Below are 18,815 nucleotides of genomic sequence, written 5' to 3' on the forward strand. Positions count from 1 at the left end.
AGGGCAGAGCAGAGTGGATGCGGACCAACACCACTGGCACGGAGAGGCTAAGTTGAAAAATATTTTGGATCTAGTCTGGTGCCACGGAATATTCTAAAGTTGAGTTATCGACAGTTAGCAGTATCCATCAGAAGGTGAACTCTGTTTAGACCTGTTGTGGGACCACTTTTGTTCTGGAGAAGAAGGGTCTAAGAGGACTGTAGCTGGAATGGCTGTTGATCCATGAATGCAACAAATACTAAAAAGACACACTAGGGCCTAGATTGTGCTCAAACTAACATCAACCCGTACTTGCATTCCTCCAAAAATTCAGACACAGGGAAAAAAAGCAAGAAAAATGTAAGGTCCTAAACAAACCACCCTCATTTGCATATTATCATGCATTTATTATTGCAATGTACAAAAGGGAAACAAAGATAATGTCCTATTCTTTAAACCTCAACTTTCCTGCTAATAGCTCTCTGGACCTTAGTATCACATGTGAGGCTAAAAAGAGGCCAAAATTATTTCTTGAAAAGAGAATTTCACTAACCTGTAAAGTTGGTGATCAAAGAGGTTCCATTGGTTATGGGTTGATGGGAATGGATTTCCATCCCATTGGAAACTTTAGTGTGACGCAATGGTCTCGGTGATCGCTTCTGTTTCTTCCATTTTGAAGCGTCACTCATTCCCCCGGCTCTCATTTTCAGCTGTGAAAATATAATTGGACCAGTCACTGAGATCGACCTCGGGGAAGAACAAGAGTTACTTACCTGTAATCTGTGGTTCTCCAGTATTGGTATCTTTCATAGATTCACATGCCGGAATCATTCCCCGTCGTCGAAGTGGGAGTCCCACGGTACATAAAAAAGAAATAATTATGCACACAATAACCATAACATAGGTAATCATAAAACCAGGAAGTAAAGTAGCCATAAACTACAAGGAAAAAAACTTCCACTTTTAGGACTTGTCCAAGTCATTATATATAGTCCAAACTGCAGTTAATCAGGCGACAGCTCCCTCCAGAATGTTCTCCTCAGAGGTTCAGGCTCTCAGATTTTCTCGCACAAGGGTGAACCAAGTGATAAGAGCATAAACCAGCCTCTGAGGGGGAGGTGGGTGGGTTGCATGTGAATCTATGAACGATACCAATACTGGAGAACCACAGATTACAGGTAAGTAACTATTGTTCTTCTCCAGTATTGGGGTATCTTTCATAAATTCACATACCTGAATCAGACTAGAAAGCAGTAAGCCAAAATCATCCTCGTAAGACGCTATTGGTAACATAACATATGTTCAAAAGACATTATGCAATAACATACCTAGAATGCTATAATTATGCATAAAAACCTGTATGTTTGTACATACAGGGCAAAGTATATATATATATATATATATTACCTACTGGAGGTCGCCAGTAGGTAGTTATAGTTAAGATCGTTTTCCATAGGAAATCCGCAACATTCTATTGGGAATAACTTTGGCGCCGAATGAGGGATCTGTCTGTAATTTTCCTTAACTTTGCCTCGCTGCGCTCCGCTCCTTCCCTGAAAGTTTCGAGGGGATCCGTCAAGCGGGGGCCGAGATAAAAGGGGGGTCCCAAAATGTATTTTCCCCATGTTAATTTCCATAGGGCGGTTGGACTCACTTTTAGCCCGAACGGCTGAATGGATTTCCACCAAACTTGGCAAAATTGTAGGGACTGGTACCCCGATGTGCCTTTGCTATGTCTCAAGATATATGCTCCAGTGGTTTTTACGAAAATTAACTTTGAAAAAATATATATTGGGCTACATTGGGCTATATATATGTTAGAGCCCAAATGTAGCCCAATGTAGCCCAAAGATGGCCACCAGAGACAAAAAAAAACAAATGTAGCCCAAATATCAGCCAGATGTAGCCCAACTATAGCCCAATGACAGAATGTCCCAGAGTGTTCTAAAGAACAACTAGAGCGCTAACAGTCTTACTTATGACAAAAGTATGGCATACCTGAAGTCATCTTGATTGGAATAAAGTGGTAACACTTAATACATTTAATTTGCAAAGGAACAAAATGAGGGGGTTCATTTTGCCATAGAAATTATGATTAGTGCTGAAGAAAGAAAAATTAGGGCACATTTTGAGTGACTTCTCAAATCCTCTTATATTTCATTAAAAAAATTCTGATCTGCAGTCTCCCAAGATGGCCACCAGAGACAAAAGAGCCAAAATGTAGCCCAAATATCAGCCAGATGTAGCCCAACTATAGCCCAATGACAGAATGTCCCAGAGTGTTCTAAAGAACAACTAGAACGCTAACAGTCTTACGTGTGACAAAAGTATGGCACACCTGATGTCATCTTGATTGGAATAAAGTGGTAACACTTAATACATTTAATTGGAAAAGGAACAAAATGAGGGGTTTCATTTTGCCGTAGAAATGTTATATATATATATATTCACTGAAAAAACCATAGGTTACACACCAGTTATAGTTAGGAATTAGCATTTAAAAAACCTTTGAAATTCACTGAAAAAACCAAAGGTTTCACACCAGTTATAGTTAGCTGGAAATTTTACTCGCATAAAACCATTGAAATTCCCACGTTATAGTTAGTTGGACTCACTATAACTTGCACGTCTGCAATGCACTGCTGATGACGTCACATATTACATCACTCATGCATATATTTAAATATTTAAACATTACTCGCTAATATATGTATTCACTAAGATACACTTAATAAGCCAGTTAACCAATCAATTTTTTTTTTAAAAACACTGTCATGAGTGATGTAATATGTGACGTCATCAGCAGTGCATTGCAGACGTGCAAGTTATATGCGAGTAAAATTTCCAGCTAACTATAACTGGTGTGAAACCTATGTTTTTTCAGTGAATATATATATATATATATATATATATATATATATATATATATATATATATATATATATATATATATATATATATATATGCATGGCTTATAAGCATCTGAGAAACAGTAAAGAGGAGGCGGGAAGAACAGAGGCTCACCTTATTTAAAAAGATTACGGAGAACCGCTTGTCCCACTGACGTATCTGCATTACTGGCAGCTCCAAACCGTAGTGCTTGGTAAAAGTGTGTCTGCTGGACCAAGTTGAAGCTCTGCAGATTTGATGAAGAGGCACACCAGCAAAGACAGCGGTAGAGGAGGAGATTGCTCTTGTAGAATGTGCTCTTGGAGTTGTTTGCAATGTTCTTCCTGCTTGCTGATGGCAGAGGCAAATTTCAGCAGAAATCCAACGAGCTATGGTCTGCTTGGATAAAGAGTGTCCTTGCCGTATCCTTCCGTAGGCCACAAATAGCTGTTCAGATTTACGGATTGTAGTCGTTCGTTGTACATAGAACTTGAGACATCTTCTGATGTCAAGGGAATGCAAAGTTCTTGCTGCAGGTGATTGAGGTTTAAGAAAGAAAGTTTTTTAAATGATTGGCTCTTAGAGATGGAAGTTCAAATGTACTTTAGGCATAAAACTGGGGTTAGTGCGTAGCACTACTGAGTTTGAGGTGAATTGAAGAAAAGCTGGATTAATATTAATAGCTTGAATGTTACTAACTATCCGAGCTGATGTTAAAGCGAATAGCAGAGACACTTTCCAGGATAGAAACTTCAAATCCACTCTATGAATAGGCTCAAAGGGGTGCCGCATGAGTTGTGCAAGCACCACGTTAAGATGCCAGGATGGAGGTGGCCGCCGGATAGGAGGAAACATCCGAAACAATACCTTGAAGAACCGTTGAATGATCCTAGCTGAATATAGAGAATTGGAACCGTCTTGCCGAAACCTTGAAAAAGCTGCCAAAAATACCTTCAGAGTAGAATGGGACAGGCCTGATCTTGCCAAGTGTAAAAAGAACAGTAAAATCTGCTCCGGTTTTGATTGAATCGGTTGACTATTGTCAGATTGACACCACATGCAACATCTCTTCCATTTAAGCATGTACGTTTTAATAGTGGCAGGCGCTCGAGCGTTAGCTAAAACTTCCTTACAATCCGCAGGAATGTTTAGATGTGCGAATTCAAGGTGTTCAGGCGCCAGGCTGCTAATCTCAGAGATGCAGGGTCCAGGTGGCAGATCTGTCCGTTCTGGATGGATAGGAGGTTCGGTATTGGTCGAACTGAATGGGATCCCATTCTGAGAGAAGGAGAAGTTCGGTAAACCAGAACTGGCAAGGCCATCTGGGAGCGATGAGAATCAGGCGACAAGGTTCTCTCCTTGTTTTCCGGAGAACCCTGGGAACCAATGGTAATGGAGGAAAGGCGTAAGCATATATCTGCGACCAATTCATCGAAAACCCATTCCCGCGTGACCCCTTGTGGGGAAGCTAACTTGCAAAGAATGGGCATTTGCGGTTCTAATTGGTCGCAAACCGGTCCAGATCGGGACGACCCTATTCCTGAAAGACTCCATTCAACGTTGGTTGATGCAGCTCCCACTCGTGATTGGATATTGTCGATCTGCTGAGGGAATCCGCTAGGACATTGGAGACTTCCGGAACATGGATCGCTGATAGGCTGATCCTGTGTCGTATCGTCCAGTCCCAGATTTCTAGGGCTTGTTGAGAGAGTAGGGGCAGACCTTGTTTCTCCTTGTTTGTTCAAGTAGTGCATACTTGTTGTGTTGTTTGTCCGAATAAGTACTGAAGCTCCCAGGATGATGGTTTGAAAGGATTTCAGGGCCAAGAAGATGGCTCGCAATTCTAGAAGGTTGATATGCCACGTCCTTTGCTGGACGTTCCACTTGCTGTTGACTGTCAACCTTTGAAGGTGTGCCCCTTCCCTTGAGGGATGCATCTGTGGTGATGGTGAAATTTGGCACTTCTACTAGGAATGCACACCCTTTTTTCACGTTCTTCTCTCGAGTCCACCAGAGTAAGGCTTTTTGCATCCGAGGAGTGATGCGAATGATATCGTCGAACGACCCCGAAATCTGCAATAATTGGTGGTTGAGCTCCTCTTGCAGGGGCCTCATTTGAGACAGCAGTTGGGTATCAAAGGGATGCAGGGAGAAATCATCCCTAAAAAAGACTTGAACAGCCGGACTAAAATGCACCTTTTTGATTGTAAAAGGTGGGCTAGCTCGCATATCATTTGTTGTCTTTAGTTTGAAACAAATACCTGAGTAAGCGGAGTGTCTAACGTGGCTCCCAAGAAGGTCTTTCTTTGTAATGGAACAAGATGAGACTTGTCGAGGTTGATGGAGGGACCTAGAGATTGGAAAAGTGACAGACATCTCTGAATGTGTGCGCTTGCGGCTGGAAAAGAATTCGCCTTGATAAGGCAGTCGTCCAGGTATGGAAAGATTTGAATCCCTTCCAGACGAAGTGTGCGGCCACCGGTGCGAGAACCTTGGTAAACAAACGGGGTGCTGAACGTAGTCTGAAAGGAAGGACTTTGAACTGAAAGTCCCTGCCAGCCACTATGAACCGCAAGAAATTACTGTGTCTGGGTAGTATTGGCACATGGAAATAAGCGTCTTGGAGGTCGAGGGTGGCCATGTGATCCCCGCTGAGAGGAGTTGAAGGATTTCTTGAAGGGTTAACATACGGAAGGATAATTTCTTCAGGTATTTGTTAAGGGTGCGAAGATAGAGAATAGGGCGCCATTCTCCCGACTTTTTCATTATCAGGAAAAATCTAAAAAAAATCCTGTTCCCCTTTGTAACTGAGGGACTGTTTCGATCGCTCCTTTTCGAAACATCAAATTTATTTGGGAAAAAAGCTCCTCGAGGTGAGCTGGAGGTGGGCCTTTGGGAGGAGAGTTTGGAAGAATCTTTATGAACTCTAGAACATGGCCTTTGGCCACGATGTCCAGGACCCTCTTGTCTGATGTTATAGCGGACCAGTTCGAGTAAAATTGGGAGATTCTTCCTCCAACTTTTAAAGGGAAAGGCGGTAGAAGTGGTAGCAGGTGGCGGTTCTCATTGCTTTTTAGCTGAATCCCATTCGCGGTAGGAGTGCTTCCTTTTATTCTGCGAATAAGAGGTATTTCGTTGTCCATACAACTGTTGTCTTTAGGACTGGTATCGTTGATTGCTTTGAAAGGACTGGTTTGACCTTTGTGGGTTGTAGCCTCCTCGATTAGAAAAGGATCCACGTCATTTAGCGCCCCGAAAGGGCGGCTTGCGAAATTGAAGAATACCGAGAGATTTTGCTATCTCGGTATCTTTTTTAATGGCCTGAAGGGCCTCTTCGACATGCTGGCCAAATAGTGATACCCCATCAAATGGCATGTCAATAATCTTTGCCTGAACCTCCTGGCGAAAAGATGTTGATTTTAGCCAGCCTTGTCTTCGCAGTACTGCGGCACCCGCTAGCTCCCTAAATCCTGTGGATGCGACATCCACGGCCGGATCTATTATCCTAGCAGATACGATCCCCTTCTTGTAGGATCTTTAAAGCCTCAGACTTTGATGGTTCCGGCAACATGTTGATGTAGGGAGAGATGTCCGACCACATCTGTCTATCGTATTGCCCTAATATGGCCAGTGAATTAGCAAACACAACAATGATGGACAGAATGTGGATCAATGTCACACATTCACCCCAGTCCAAAGATCTGGGCCCAAATCCATCGTTTTTCCTCTCCACACCACCCTGGGTTAGACAATGGCGATATGCAAATCAGCGCTGACCCTGTGCCCCATGGGAACAGTCCAGTCCGAACTACAAAAGCCATGTCCTTCGCAGAACGGAAACAAGCATCCGAGGACCGGCCCAGATTCGAGGTAACACCTCTCTTCAGCCCGGCTAGCTTGATTCCAGTGGTGTGGAGTGCCTGGGACTCACGTCTGAGCATCCCCAGTACACTTAGAGCGGTAACTGCAAACACAACAATGATGGACAGAATGTGGATCAATGTCACACATTCACCCCAGTCCAAAGATCTGGGCCCAAATCCATCGTTTTTCCACTCCACACCACCCTGGGTTAGACAATGGCGATATGCAAATCAGCGCTGACCCTGTGCCCCATGGGAACAGTCCAGTCCGAACTACAAAAGCCATGTCCTTCCCAGAACGGAAACAAGCATCCGAGGACCGGCCCGGTTTCGAGGTAACACCTCTCTTCAGCCCGGCTAGCTTGATTCCAGTGGTGTGGAGTGCCTGGGACTCACGTCTGAGCATCCCCAGTACACTTAGAGCGGTAACTGCAAACACAACAATGATGGACAGAATGTGGATCAATGTCACACATTCACCCCAGTCCAAAGATCTGGGCCCAAATCCATCGTTTTTCCACTCCACACCACCCTGGGTTAGACAATGGCGATATGCAAATCAGCGCTGACCCTGTGCCCCATGGGAACAGTCCAGTCCGAACTACAAAAGCCATGTCCTTCCCAGAACGGAAACAAGCATCCGAGGACCGGCCCGGTTTCGAGGTAACACCTCTCTTCAGCCCGGCTAGCTTGATTCCAGTGGTGTGGAGTGGCTTTTGTAGTTCGGACTGGACTGTTCCCATGGGGCACAGGGTCAGCGCTGATTTGCATATCGCCATTGTCTAACCCAGGGTGGTGTGGAGTGGAAAAACGATGGATTTGGGCCCAGATCTTTGGACTGGGGTGAATGTGCGACATTGATCCACATTCTGTCCATCATTGTTGTGTTTGCAGTTACCGCTCTAAGTGTACTGGGGATGCTCAGACGTGAGTCCCAGGCACTCCACACCACTGGAATCAAGCTAGCCGGGCTGAAGAGAGGTGTTACCTCGAAACCGGGCCGGTCCTCGGATGCTTGTTTCCGTTCTGGGAAGGACATGGCTTTTGTAGTTCGGACTGGACTGTTCCCATGGGGCACAGGGTCAGCGCTGATTTGCATATCGCCATTGTCTAACCCAGGGTGGTGTGGAGTGGAAAAACGATGGATTTGGGCCCAGATCTTTGGACTGGGGTGAATGTGTGACATTGATCCACATTCTGTCCATCATTGTTGTGTTTGCAGTTACCGCTCTAAGTGTACTGGGGATGCTCAGACGTGAGTCCCAGGCACTCCACACCACTGGAATCAAGCTAGCCGGGCTGAAGAGAGGTGTCACCTCGAAACCGGGCCGGTCCTCGGATGCTTGTTTCCGTTCTGGGAAGGACATGGCTTTTGTAGTTCGGACTGGACTGTTCCCATGGGGCACAGGGTCAGCGCTGATTTGCATATCGCCATTGTCTAACCCAGGGTGGTGTGGAGTGGAAAAACGATGGATTTGGGCCCAGATCTTTGGACTGGGGTGAATGTGTGACATTGATCCACATTCTGTCCATCATTGTTGTGTTTGCAGTTACCGCTCTAAGTGTACTGGGGATGCTCAGACGTGAGTCCCAGGCACTCCACACCACTGGAATCAAGCTAGCCGGGCTGAAGAGAGGTGTTACCTCGAAACCGGGCCGGTCCTCGGATGCTTGTTTCCGTTCTGGGAAGGACATGGCTTTTGTAGTTCGGACTGGACTGTTCCCATGGGGCACAGGGTCAGCGCTGATTTGCATATCGCCATTGTCTAACCCAGGGTGGTGTGGAGTGGAAAAACGATGGATTTGGGCCCAGATCTTTGGACTGGGGTGAATGTGTGACATTGATCCACATTCTGTCCATCATTGTTGTGTTTGCAGTTACCGCTCTAAGTGTACTGGGGATGCTCAGACGTGAGTCCCAGGCACTCCACACCACTGGAATCAAGCTAGCCGGGCTGAAGAGAGGTGTTACCTCGAAACCGGTCCGGTCCTCGGATGCTTGTTTCCGTTCTGGGAAGGACATGGCTTTTGTAGTTCGGACTGGACTGTTCCCATGGGGCACAGGGTCAGCGCTGATTTGCATATCGGCATTGTCTAACCCAGGGTGGTGTGGAGTGGAAAAACGATGGATTTGGGCCCAGATCTTTGGACTGGGGTGAATGTGTGACATTGATCCACATTCTGTCCATCATTGTTGTGTTTGCAGTGAATTAGCAGCACGGACGGTCGTCGCCGCCATCGTGGAAACCTTCTTCCCAATAGCGTCTAGTCGTCTGCCGTCCCTGTCCGGAGGAGCTGTGATCGGAGAGGAGGGGTTTCTAGCTCATCTTTGTGCCGCTTGGGCAATAACAGAGTCAGCTTTTGGTTGGCCTATGAGGCATGCAGGTGAGTTATCTGGTGCCTTATATTTTTTGTCGAGTCGAGGCAAGACCGCAGGAATAGAAGCATGAGCTGTCATGACCTTCAATCCTTCCTTGCAAATGAAATCAATAATAGGGATAGTCCGTATCTGCTTCCTTGGCTGATCTTTAAAATCGTAGAGGAAGCACTCATCCATCTTTATTTCCATAGGTAGAAGGAACCTTTGTGTTGCCCTTTCCATAAGGAGATGCAGCCTCCGAGATCAACTGGAGGAAAGTCAATGGAAGTTGAAGGGGACAGAGTTTGAAACTGGTACTCGTCCTACTCCGTAAGAAGAGATCTATCGTCCACTTCTCCTCCTTCACTAGCATCGTCAGAGGTGTTAGCATCATGGGAATGATGAGACGGCACTGGAGAAGGTTATCTGGGAGACCTCAAAGTAGAGACGAAAGCTTGAGGCATAAGTGTAGGAGGAATGGACTCCGCCAATTCAGATGGAGGAAAACGGCGATAGTAATCATTTAACATGTATTGTAGTAATCATCTAACATGTATTGAAGATTGTTTAGCAGAGCTAATCGCATCTGTGCAGTAGATATTGTTCCAAGAGCTGGAGCTAGTGTCTCCAGGGAAGGATTTTCATCCTGGTCATCCTCCTGATATTTAATAAAGAATTCCGAAGGGCTCCTGGCAGTGCGAAATCTGTCATCCTCTTCGGACTCCTCATCATCCTCCCCAGAATCCAGTAATTGCTCAGGTAACTCAAGAGGTACCTTGGTAGGAGAAATATGCAGTGGAGAGAGGGCCTCCAACGAAGAACCACGTCTCTGCAGTAAAGAAGATGCTGCCGTAGACAGTGCAGAGGATGCCGTGGCCGTAGATGCTAACCAAACCTGCAACTCTGTGCAAGATGACAATAGTAGCGTCCACGAGGGGGCCGTCATCGAATGAGCAGGTGTCAACTAAGTGACCATTGACGAGGCAGTTTTCTTCGACGACGAGGCAATCTTCGTCAATGAGGCAGTCTTCGTCAATGAGGTGGTCGTCGATGACGAGGCAGTCTTAGACGATGAGGCGGCCGTCAACGAGGCAGTCTTCAATGACGAGGCGGCCGTCAACGAGGCAATCGTCGACGAGATCTTTCTAACCTTCGCCGCCGAGGGGGCGTTGGCGGTAGATATAATTTCCTTCGTCAACGAGATGGGCTTCACTGAGACAGAAACTAGCGCGTCGACGGAGATGAAGCCGATGACATGATCATTTGTGATCTCGACGGCGAGAAGGTAAAAGTCGGCGTTGAAGTTGCATTGACGGTGATTTTCGTCGACGGAGGAGCCGTCGTCGATGCCGTCGACAATGGGACTTTTCTCAGAGGTAAATCCTTCTCAGGTAGTCATTTTGAAGCCAGAGACTTCACAGTTTTTCTCGGGCCGTAGTAGGCAGAGGCTTACTCTTTGAAGGTGGAGGAGCCTTTTTTGATGTGGAAGGCAAATCAGCAACATTAGAGGGTTGTAGTTTTCTTGACACCTTAGCCCCAGGAGAAGACAGATTCTCCTCAGCCATCCTCTTCCTAGAGGACCTAGATGAGAAAGAGGCAATACTTCCCACCTCAGATAAGGGGTTGTCTTGAGCCTTAATTTTCTGTTGCCACAGAAGTAGACGCCTATCTCTGAGGGTTTTCCGAGGGAAGGTCCTGCATATCTTGCAATCTCTCACCTGGTGATCAGGATAAAGGCAATAAATGCACTTCTTTTGGGGATCTTTGGAAAACAGCCAGAGCTTCCCACAAGATTCACAAGGTCTAAAGAGAGATTTCTTTGAAGAAGACATCATGAGGTGAAGGAATTCCAGAAGAATTAGAAGAGTACTGAGCAGAGCTCAGGGAGACTCCCTTCAAACGACATGCGGTAGAAAATCTGAGAGCCTGAGCCTCTGAGGAGAACATTCTGGAGGGTGCGCTCGCCTGATTGGCTGCCGTTTGGACTATATATAATGACTTGGACAAGTCATAAAAGTGGAAGTTTTTTTCCTTGTAGTTTATGGCTACTTTACTTCCTGGTTTTATGATTACCTATTACCTTATTTATTTAATGTTATGGTTATTGTGTGCATAATTATTGCTTTTTTATGTACCGTGGGACACCCACTCGGACGACTGGGAATGATTCAGGCATGTGAATCTATGAAAGATACCCCAATACTGGAGAACCCACAACTCCATTACACATCAATGTTACTCTTCCCTTGATGAAGTCTCTCATGAGCCCGAAATGCATTGGGACCAATGAACAGAGGATCGAAGTCTGTTAATAATTGGAAATGCATATTTCTCTTGGAACCAACATGAAATTATTTTTGCAAATAATGAATTAATGAAGAAGAATAAATTCAAACAACGTATCCAATCAGAGTTAATGGTTTGAATTGGATTACTCATCTCTTTGGATATATTGCTGTGCACTGAGGGGACACCGCCCCTGAGGTGACGCTTGCGACTTATTGCTTTGACGCTCGTGGATCAGTGAGCGGTACCCAATCTGCAGGCAACACTGATGATGTTGATTAACTTCAGTTTCTCATCACTACAAAGACCGGTGTGCATGTACCATCATTTCTAGTAAAATATAACTGGAAACACTATGGGAAGATGAAAACTAACACCAAAGAGCAGTAAACACAAAATTATTCAAGCAACATATGTTTGAAATATTTCTGTTTTTGTTAAACAAATCTGCAAGCATAGCTCTCCAAAAACCCTTAAGAGAAAATACGCAAGTTTGAAAAAGCAACCATCGAAAATTTTAAATTAACTGCAGACGAGAACAGCTATACCCAGCTAAACTGCCTTTCGTTTGTTACTTGAATTTTGCTTTACACCATAGCCATTTTTTTTCCTACCACTGTTCTCAATGTATTCTCCAAACTTTCCTGAACTTTTCAGAGTTATTCTCCAACCGGTTATCATATACTCATATCTAATTCTAGGAGGGCAATCATTCTGAAAATGCAGTCACCTGCTCACAGTGTGTCACCAATACAAGGACAACCCTATCTGCTCATGAAGATCAGAGTAGTCATACCTAAATATAACACTTGCCCTGTGACTCGACAGGCCTCATAAGGACCAATGTCATCAAACTAATGTACCTGTATCAGTAAATTAAGGGAAGCAAAGTCCATTTACTATTGGTGCCCATAATCAAACATCTACCTACAATTCATCTACTCACCACACTGTGTGAGAACAAGGGCACTCACAATGTCACCACCTCAATGCTCTGGATGTTACAATAAACGGAAATATCTAATTACTCAGTAGCCTATAAACTGCACTTATCTAATTACTCAGTAACCTATAAACTGCACTATCAGTGTTGTTTATGCATGCATGTCTTCCATGTCTCATGCAGAATAAGTGAAATGTTTAACAGTCCTATTTACCTGTCACCGATTAAGTAAATGCAACCGTAGCCTACCATGCTTTCGTATACTAGCGAACCCTACATGCCTGAAAAGACACGACAAAATCACCTGCTGCTTGGAAACAATGCCCAAAAAATGTTGACCACTGCCTCAATTTAGCTCATGCAAAGTAAATCAAACACACTGGACACCCAATTCCTGGCCCACACTTCTCTTTGCCCAATGTTTACACACACGTAAAAGGGGTCAAACATATATCAATGTAAATATCATGTGGGCACCTCCATTTTTTTCAGTAGTTTTCAAACAAGCATTCATTTGGAACACTTGTTGGAAGAACAATAGACTAAGATAGGAAATAACTGTCACGAATGAATCTAATTCAAAGCATTTAAGGTGAGACAGGAGATATCTGTCAAGAATCAATCTTAAGTCACAACATATGATTAACAACCAGAATGTAATGGTAATATCCAACTCGTTCGAATTGAAATGTTTTTAAATATGAAATGTAAAAATGGATAAACAAAATTACGTAGTTAGGTGAGCAGTGACATTTTGTTTCGAGAAACCCCAAATGAATGAAACATTGGCAAAGCCAATAGGCCTTGCCTGTTGAATTTATTGGCTTTGTAAATGGTCTACACCCATTTTGTATACCAGACGCTGTGCGGCATGGCTATAGAATTTAATAACAAAACAAAAGCAAAACAAATTCTGACACAGCCAGCCATGTCAATTTTGTAGGGGCGTGCAACACTCATACGTCTGCTTACAAAAATGACATGCCCATTTATTTTGTTTTTAGTTACCAATCCGTGTTGCACTGGCAAGTAAAATGAAAAATAAACTCTTGCAACAAAAAATAAATAAAAGTCTTGATAGAAAAGTAAGCAGTTGAAGTACACAAGTAATGAGTTCATGTTACAGGGTGAGGGACGAACATACGAAGAGCAAGGACATTACACACCATCCAGAGATTGAGTAGCAAGCAAATGTGTGGCAAAGTCAACCAATGGTAAGCAATGTACATACTGTATACCACTGTAAACTAACAATATGTCTCAAGACTAAAAGACCGTAAAAGGTTACAGGCCCACATAATTTTAATGTTAATGTTAATAATAATTTATAGAGCGCGCTACACCGGGTGGCTTCATGACGCTAAAGGCTCTGAGTACTGTCAAAGAGGAACATTGAATCTAAATTTGAGCAAATAGCCAAGTTTTCAGAGACTTCCTAAATTGCAGAAGGCCTGTACAGGACCATATTTCCCACAGGAGGGAGTTCCACAGTTTGGGGGTAAGGGTGGCTAATCTTCAGCCTCCTTGACGTACCCATTTGAAAATTGGTGTGGAAAGAAGTGAGAGAGGGGCAGATCTTAGATTGCGCGTGGGGGTGTGAATGAGTATCAAGCTGTTAATGAAAGTGGGGCTGATGCGATGCACAGATTTAAAAATGAGGCACCTAGTTTTAAAAGCACAGCACTGGGAAATGAGATGCCAATGCAGTTTCCTCAGCAGAGGGGATGCTGGTTGCCATTTAGGGTATCAAAAAACCAATGGGGCTGCATGGTTCTGGGCAATCAGCAGTCGTTTGAGCAGGTAATGTGGCATGCCTAGTTACACAGATTTGGCATAATCCAGTTGCGATAGAACCGAGGCTATTATGGATCAGTGCATCCTGAGTGAGAAGACGATGAATTTTCCTAATCTTACGCATTTGAAAAAAACACTTGGACACAACCGCGCCAACCTGAGTTTTCAATGAGAGGTCACTGTCGAGGGAAACTCCTAATGTTTTAGCTGAGGTGGAGGGGATCCTAGCTCAGATGGCCAATAGTGTGGGCCCCAGAACTTATGCCTGTCCCCAGTCAGAACAAGCTCGGTCTTACCAGGGTTTAATTTAGGATGGTTGTGATCCATCCAACGTTGTATATGCAACATGGTGGCATGGAAATCGGTGACAGAGCTGTGCAGGTTGTCAATCTGAAAGACTAGTTGGAGGTCATCTGCATAGTTTAAGACCGACACCTTCCTGTCTTTAAGAGACTGAATCAGGGGTGCAATATAAAGATTGAATAGGTGGGGAGAGAGAGCCGACCCCTGTGGAACACCACATTGCGTGGAGGAGCCAAGAAGTGTCCTTGACGAACAGCCTGTGAGTGGTCCTCCAGAAAGGAAGTGAGCCAACGGGCCGCCAACCCTTGAATACCCGCCTGTTTGACATGGTCGGCCAAGATGGTATGGTCGACCGTGTCAAAGGCGGAGGAGAGGTCCAGTAGAACCAGCGCCTGAGGGGAGCTTCTGTCAGCGTTGTCCCGGAGAGTATCCAGGACAGCGAGGATCACGGTCTAGGTAGAATGGGCTGGCCGGAAACCGGCCTTAAGGGCGTCCAAATATTTCGACTCCTCTAGGACGTTGGAGAGGCATTTAACTAAGTGGCCCCTAAAACCTTTGCCAAAAAAAGGAAGCAGGGAAATCGGACGATAGTTAGATAGCAGCGCGGGATCAGCTCCTGGATTTTTCAGGAGGGGTACCACTATGGCTTTCTTAAAAGCCAAAGGAACTATGCCGGAAGAAAGTGACTCATTCAGGAGGGTAAGTGCGAGGCCTGGATGGATTGCGAGGCAGTCCTTAAGTATATGACGAGGGCAACAGTCGGAAGGGGTACCTGATTTAACTTTCACTAGTAAGTCCAGAAAAGTCTCCTTGCTGATAGTGGGGAAGCAGCAGAGAATGCGGTTGTTGCTGTGCAGAACAGAGGGGTCAGGGGTGATCAGGATGATTGGAGATGCTGGCCTTAATGGTAATGATTTTATCAATGAAATAATCATTTAGTGAATTACACAGTGCTTGGGAGGGCGTGGCTTTCAAAAGGATTCGCCCAGGGTTAGATAGTTCATTAATTATGGTGTAGATTTCTTTAGAGCTTTTATTGGAGTTGAGAATGCGTGTGGAAAAGTGAGCAGCTTTGGCAGTGAGAATGCTCTTCTTGTAATCTTTCCGGGCAGTGATATATATAGAATTTTTTTTTTCAGGAGAGTACTTCAGACGCCACTGCCTCTCCAAATGGCGCAAAGCCAGTTTCTGGATCTTAAGTTCATTGGAGAACCATCTCTGAGCATCCGCACAGCGCTCTAGTTTAACTTTTTAAGGGGTGCTTGCTTATTACTGGCATTCAGTAGCCATTCAAATACGTTTCTTTCCGTGGTATTGATATCACTGCCAGGGGACGGCGCTGTATTGGATAGTGTATCAAGGAAGTCATCTTTGTTGATATAATTCCATTTCCTAGCAAAACCTTCCTCGACCGTATTGATTTTCTCAGTGGACGGGAGTGCCAAGGTGAATTTTAGCAAGTGGTGGTCAGACCAAATGCAGGGAGTAATTGTGGGAGTGGAAATGGCCAGGCCATTAGACCAGACTTGGTCAAGGACACGCCCTTTCAGATGGGTAGGCGTTAAGACCTGTTGGGAAACATTTTAATTACTGAGAAGGTCAGACATCTCAGCTGATTGTGGCCCTTCCTGAGGGTCATTGTACCAATAATCACCTACAAGGAGGACCTTGACATGCTCAATCACGAGTTTAGCCATCTGTTCACTAAGTGATAGGGGAAAATAAGACATCTGATATGGTGGCCTATATATTGATATGCAGACAAAGGAGTAGTTGGCTGATTCAAGTTTTATAACTATGTTCTCGGTCTCCTTGAGAGGGAGACATGTCAGGGAGCAGAACCTTAAGTTAGTATGAATGATGGCTGCAACTCCACCACCCGATTTGCCAGGTAAACGATTGGCATGGATAATATAGTAATCAGGGGGGTAGTGCCGCCAACCTATCTGGAGCAGAGTCATCAGTGAGCCAGGTTTCGGTCAGTAGCAGGATATTAGGTTTGTTGGTGAGCAGAAGAAGAAAGATGTCCAGCTGATGTTTAACAAGGGAACGGGTATTAAGGTAGTATATAGATATGGGCACGTCCCCGAGTTTAGTCTGACTCTAAGTGCTATACTTGGGGGTAGTGAGGGCCTGGATTTCGGTAAAAGAGCTCCGTTTGATGAAGATTTTATGAGCAAATGTAAGAAGCAGAGTTTCTCGGGCGAGGTGCAGATGGGTGGAATGCATAGTTTTCAATGTATCCGATGAGTACGTGATGAAACAGGCATAAGGACTGGCCCCTGTGCCCGGGAGGGCGCGGACGGGCGCAGACAGGCTTCGGCGTGACACCAGCGCTCCCGCACTGCGTACTGCATTTACTTCCGTTCCCCGCCCTCAGCTTCGCCCTCTCGCAGCGTGATTGGCTGCTACAGGGGGAGTCATTAGGATCACTAGGGGAGCCGGAAACCAGCCGACTTACGCGTGCAGAGCAAGTAAACAAATATTCAAATTTCTAAAGTGCAATTTTTAATTGTAAGTTTTGAAAATAGTTTTAAAAAGCAATCACAGTGCGTTTTGTCAGGTCTAAGTAACGTTCCAATTCTGGCGGCAAGGAAAGCCTAAAAGTCACATAGTAACAAGCACTTGCAAAGTCAGTAGTTCCGACATGGTCTGCCTTTTAATTTCTGGCAATAGTTGTTCCGCTTTGACAGAGGTTTGATAAACTTTACTGTTGGGGGAGTGGGCAGCCATCGACAATACAAAAGACAAATATTGGCTATAAGCAAAATATATTTATTTGTACTCGCAAAACACACATTGACATTACAGTCCCTTATACTGATGGAAACTACTTTGTCCATGGAAATGCTTTTGTGAACAAACTGATCAAAGTCACTCACAGTGAAGTTAACCAATGGATGAAGGGACTGACCTCACTGCCCACTGTTTGATGAAGTGGGAGAAGGAAAAACATTAAGGACAACAGCATACCAATAAAGAGAGCTGCCCAAAAGCCCCAATATTGTCTGATACATATAATTTTAGTAAAATCGAACATGTTACTTACCTTCGGTAACTTTGTATCTGTAATAGACATACATTAGTTATAGATTCCTTCCCTTAGAGTTACCCCCAGACTGGATCCGGAGAAATTCTTTCTTAGCAGTACCCCTGCACGTCAGTGGGTGGCATTGGTCGACTCCGCGTTCGTTGTAGGCGTCGTGGTCGACCGGGATAATGTCGTGGTGTCTTCCTAGACACTGCGCGCGGACGTCAGTACTGACACGACTGTCCACGCCAGAAGCGCAGAGTCAAGCAAGACACTGACCACTGGTGTTATGTTATGTTATGTTATTTTAATTTATATAGCGCTCAGATGCCGCAGCCAAGAGGCGTCCCGGCGCTTTCCAGAGATGGTAAACACAACACAGCAAAGGTGTAGGGGAGCAGATAAAATTAAACTGAGGAAAATAGGAAGGTTTTTAATGCCTTCCTAAAAGGGAGCAGATCAGGAATGGCACGGAGAGTGATGGGTAAAGAATTCCAAAGAGTAGCCGCCAACACTGAAAAAGAGCGACCGCCAATTCTAGCTCTTTTAAAACGGGGCACAATGGCGAGATTTGAGCCTAAGGATCGGAGGGTTCTGGACGGAACATAGTGTTGGATAGTCTGCGATAAAATAGGAGGAGAGGCAGATTTAAGAATTTTAAAAGTTAAGCACAGAGCTTTAAACTTAATTCTTTGCCCAACAGGCAGCCAGTGTAGATTTTGAATAGTGCGACGGGCAGAGAAACTTCGGAAGGCCGACAAGCATCCTGGCCGCCGCATTTTGCACCCTCTGAAGGCGGGCCAGTTCTGCTTGATTCACACCCAAAAACAGAGAGCTGGCATAGTCCAATCTGGTAAGAACCAGAGCTTGGACTATAATCTGTCTGGTGTCCGCATCAAAAAACTTGAAGATGGGTCGGAGGCAATGCAGAGCACCAAAACAAGTACCGGCTACACGTTTGGTATGGGAGGAGAAGGAAAGCTTGTCATCGAGCCACACCCCGAGATTTCTGACTTCAGCAACGGGGGTGGGAACAAGGCCCAGTTCAGATGGCCACCATTGATCTCCCCAGAGTCCACCTTCCCTACCAAAAATAATGACCTCGGTCTTAGAGGCATTAAGTTGTAGTCGATTGTTCGCCATCCAGCCTGCCACAGCTTTGAGGGCTGACTGAAAGGTAGGGGCATCCATATTGGAATCACCATTAAGTGCCACCGCCAACTGCGTATCGTCGGCGTAAGACACCATGGTGAGACCAAAACTATGGGCTACCTCCGCCAAAGGCTGAACATATAAATTGAAAAGGGTAGGACTAAGGGCCGATCCCTGCGGGACACCCTGATGAATGGAGCGCGAGGCCGAGACGAA

General features: G+C 45.0%; 1 protein-coding gene across 4 annotated transcripts in view; it reads right to left on the reverse strand.

The window, feature by feature from the left end:
* GBF1 (golgi brefeldin A resistant guanine nucleotide exchange factor 1) overlaps window positions 1-18,815 on the reverse strand; it is a 2,365,494-nt gene that overhangs the window by 1,845,519 nt on the left and 501,160 nt on the right. For all 4 annotated transcript variants that reach the window (XM_078643218.1, XM_078643217.1, XM_078643220.1 and 1 more), the window contains exon 9: window positions 533-689. In XM_078643218.1, the coding sequence (XP_078499344.1) occupies window positions 533-689 (157 nt within the window). The remainder of the gene's footprint in view (window positions 1-532; window positions 690-18,815) is intronic.

Source organism: Lissotriton helveticus, chromosome 5_1, assembly GCF_964261635.1.
Source record: "Lissotriton helveticus chromosome 5_1, aLisHel1.1, whole genome shotgun sequence".
NCBI classification, from domain to species: Eukaryota; Metazoa; Chordata; class Amphibia; order Caudata; family Salamandridae; genus Lissotriton; species Lissotriton helveticus.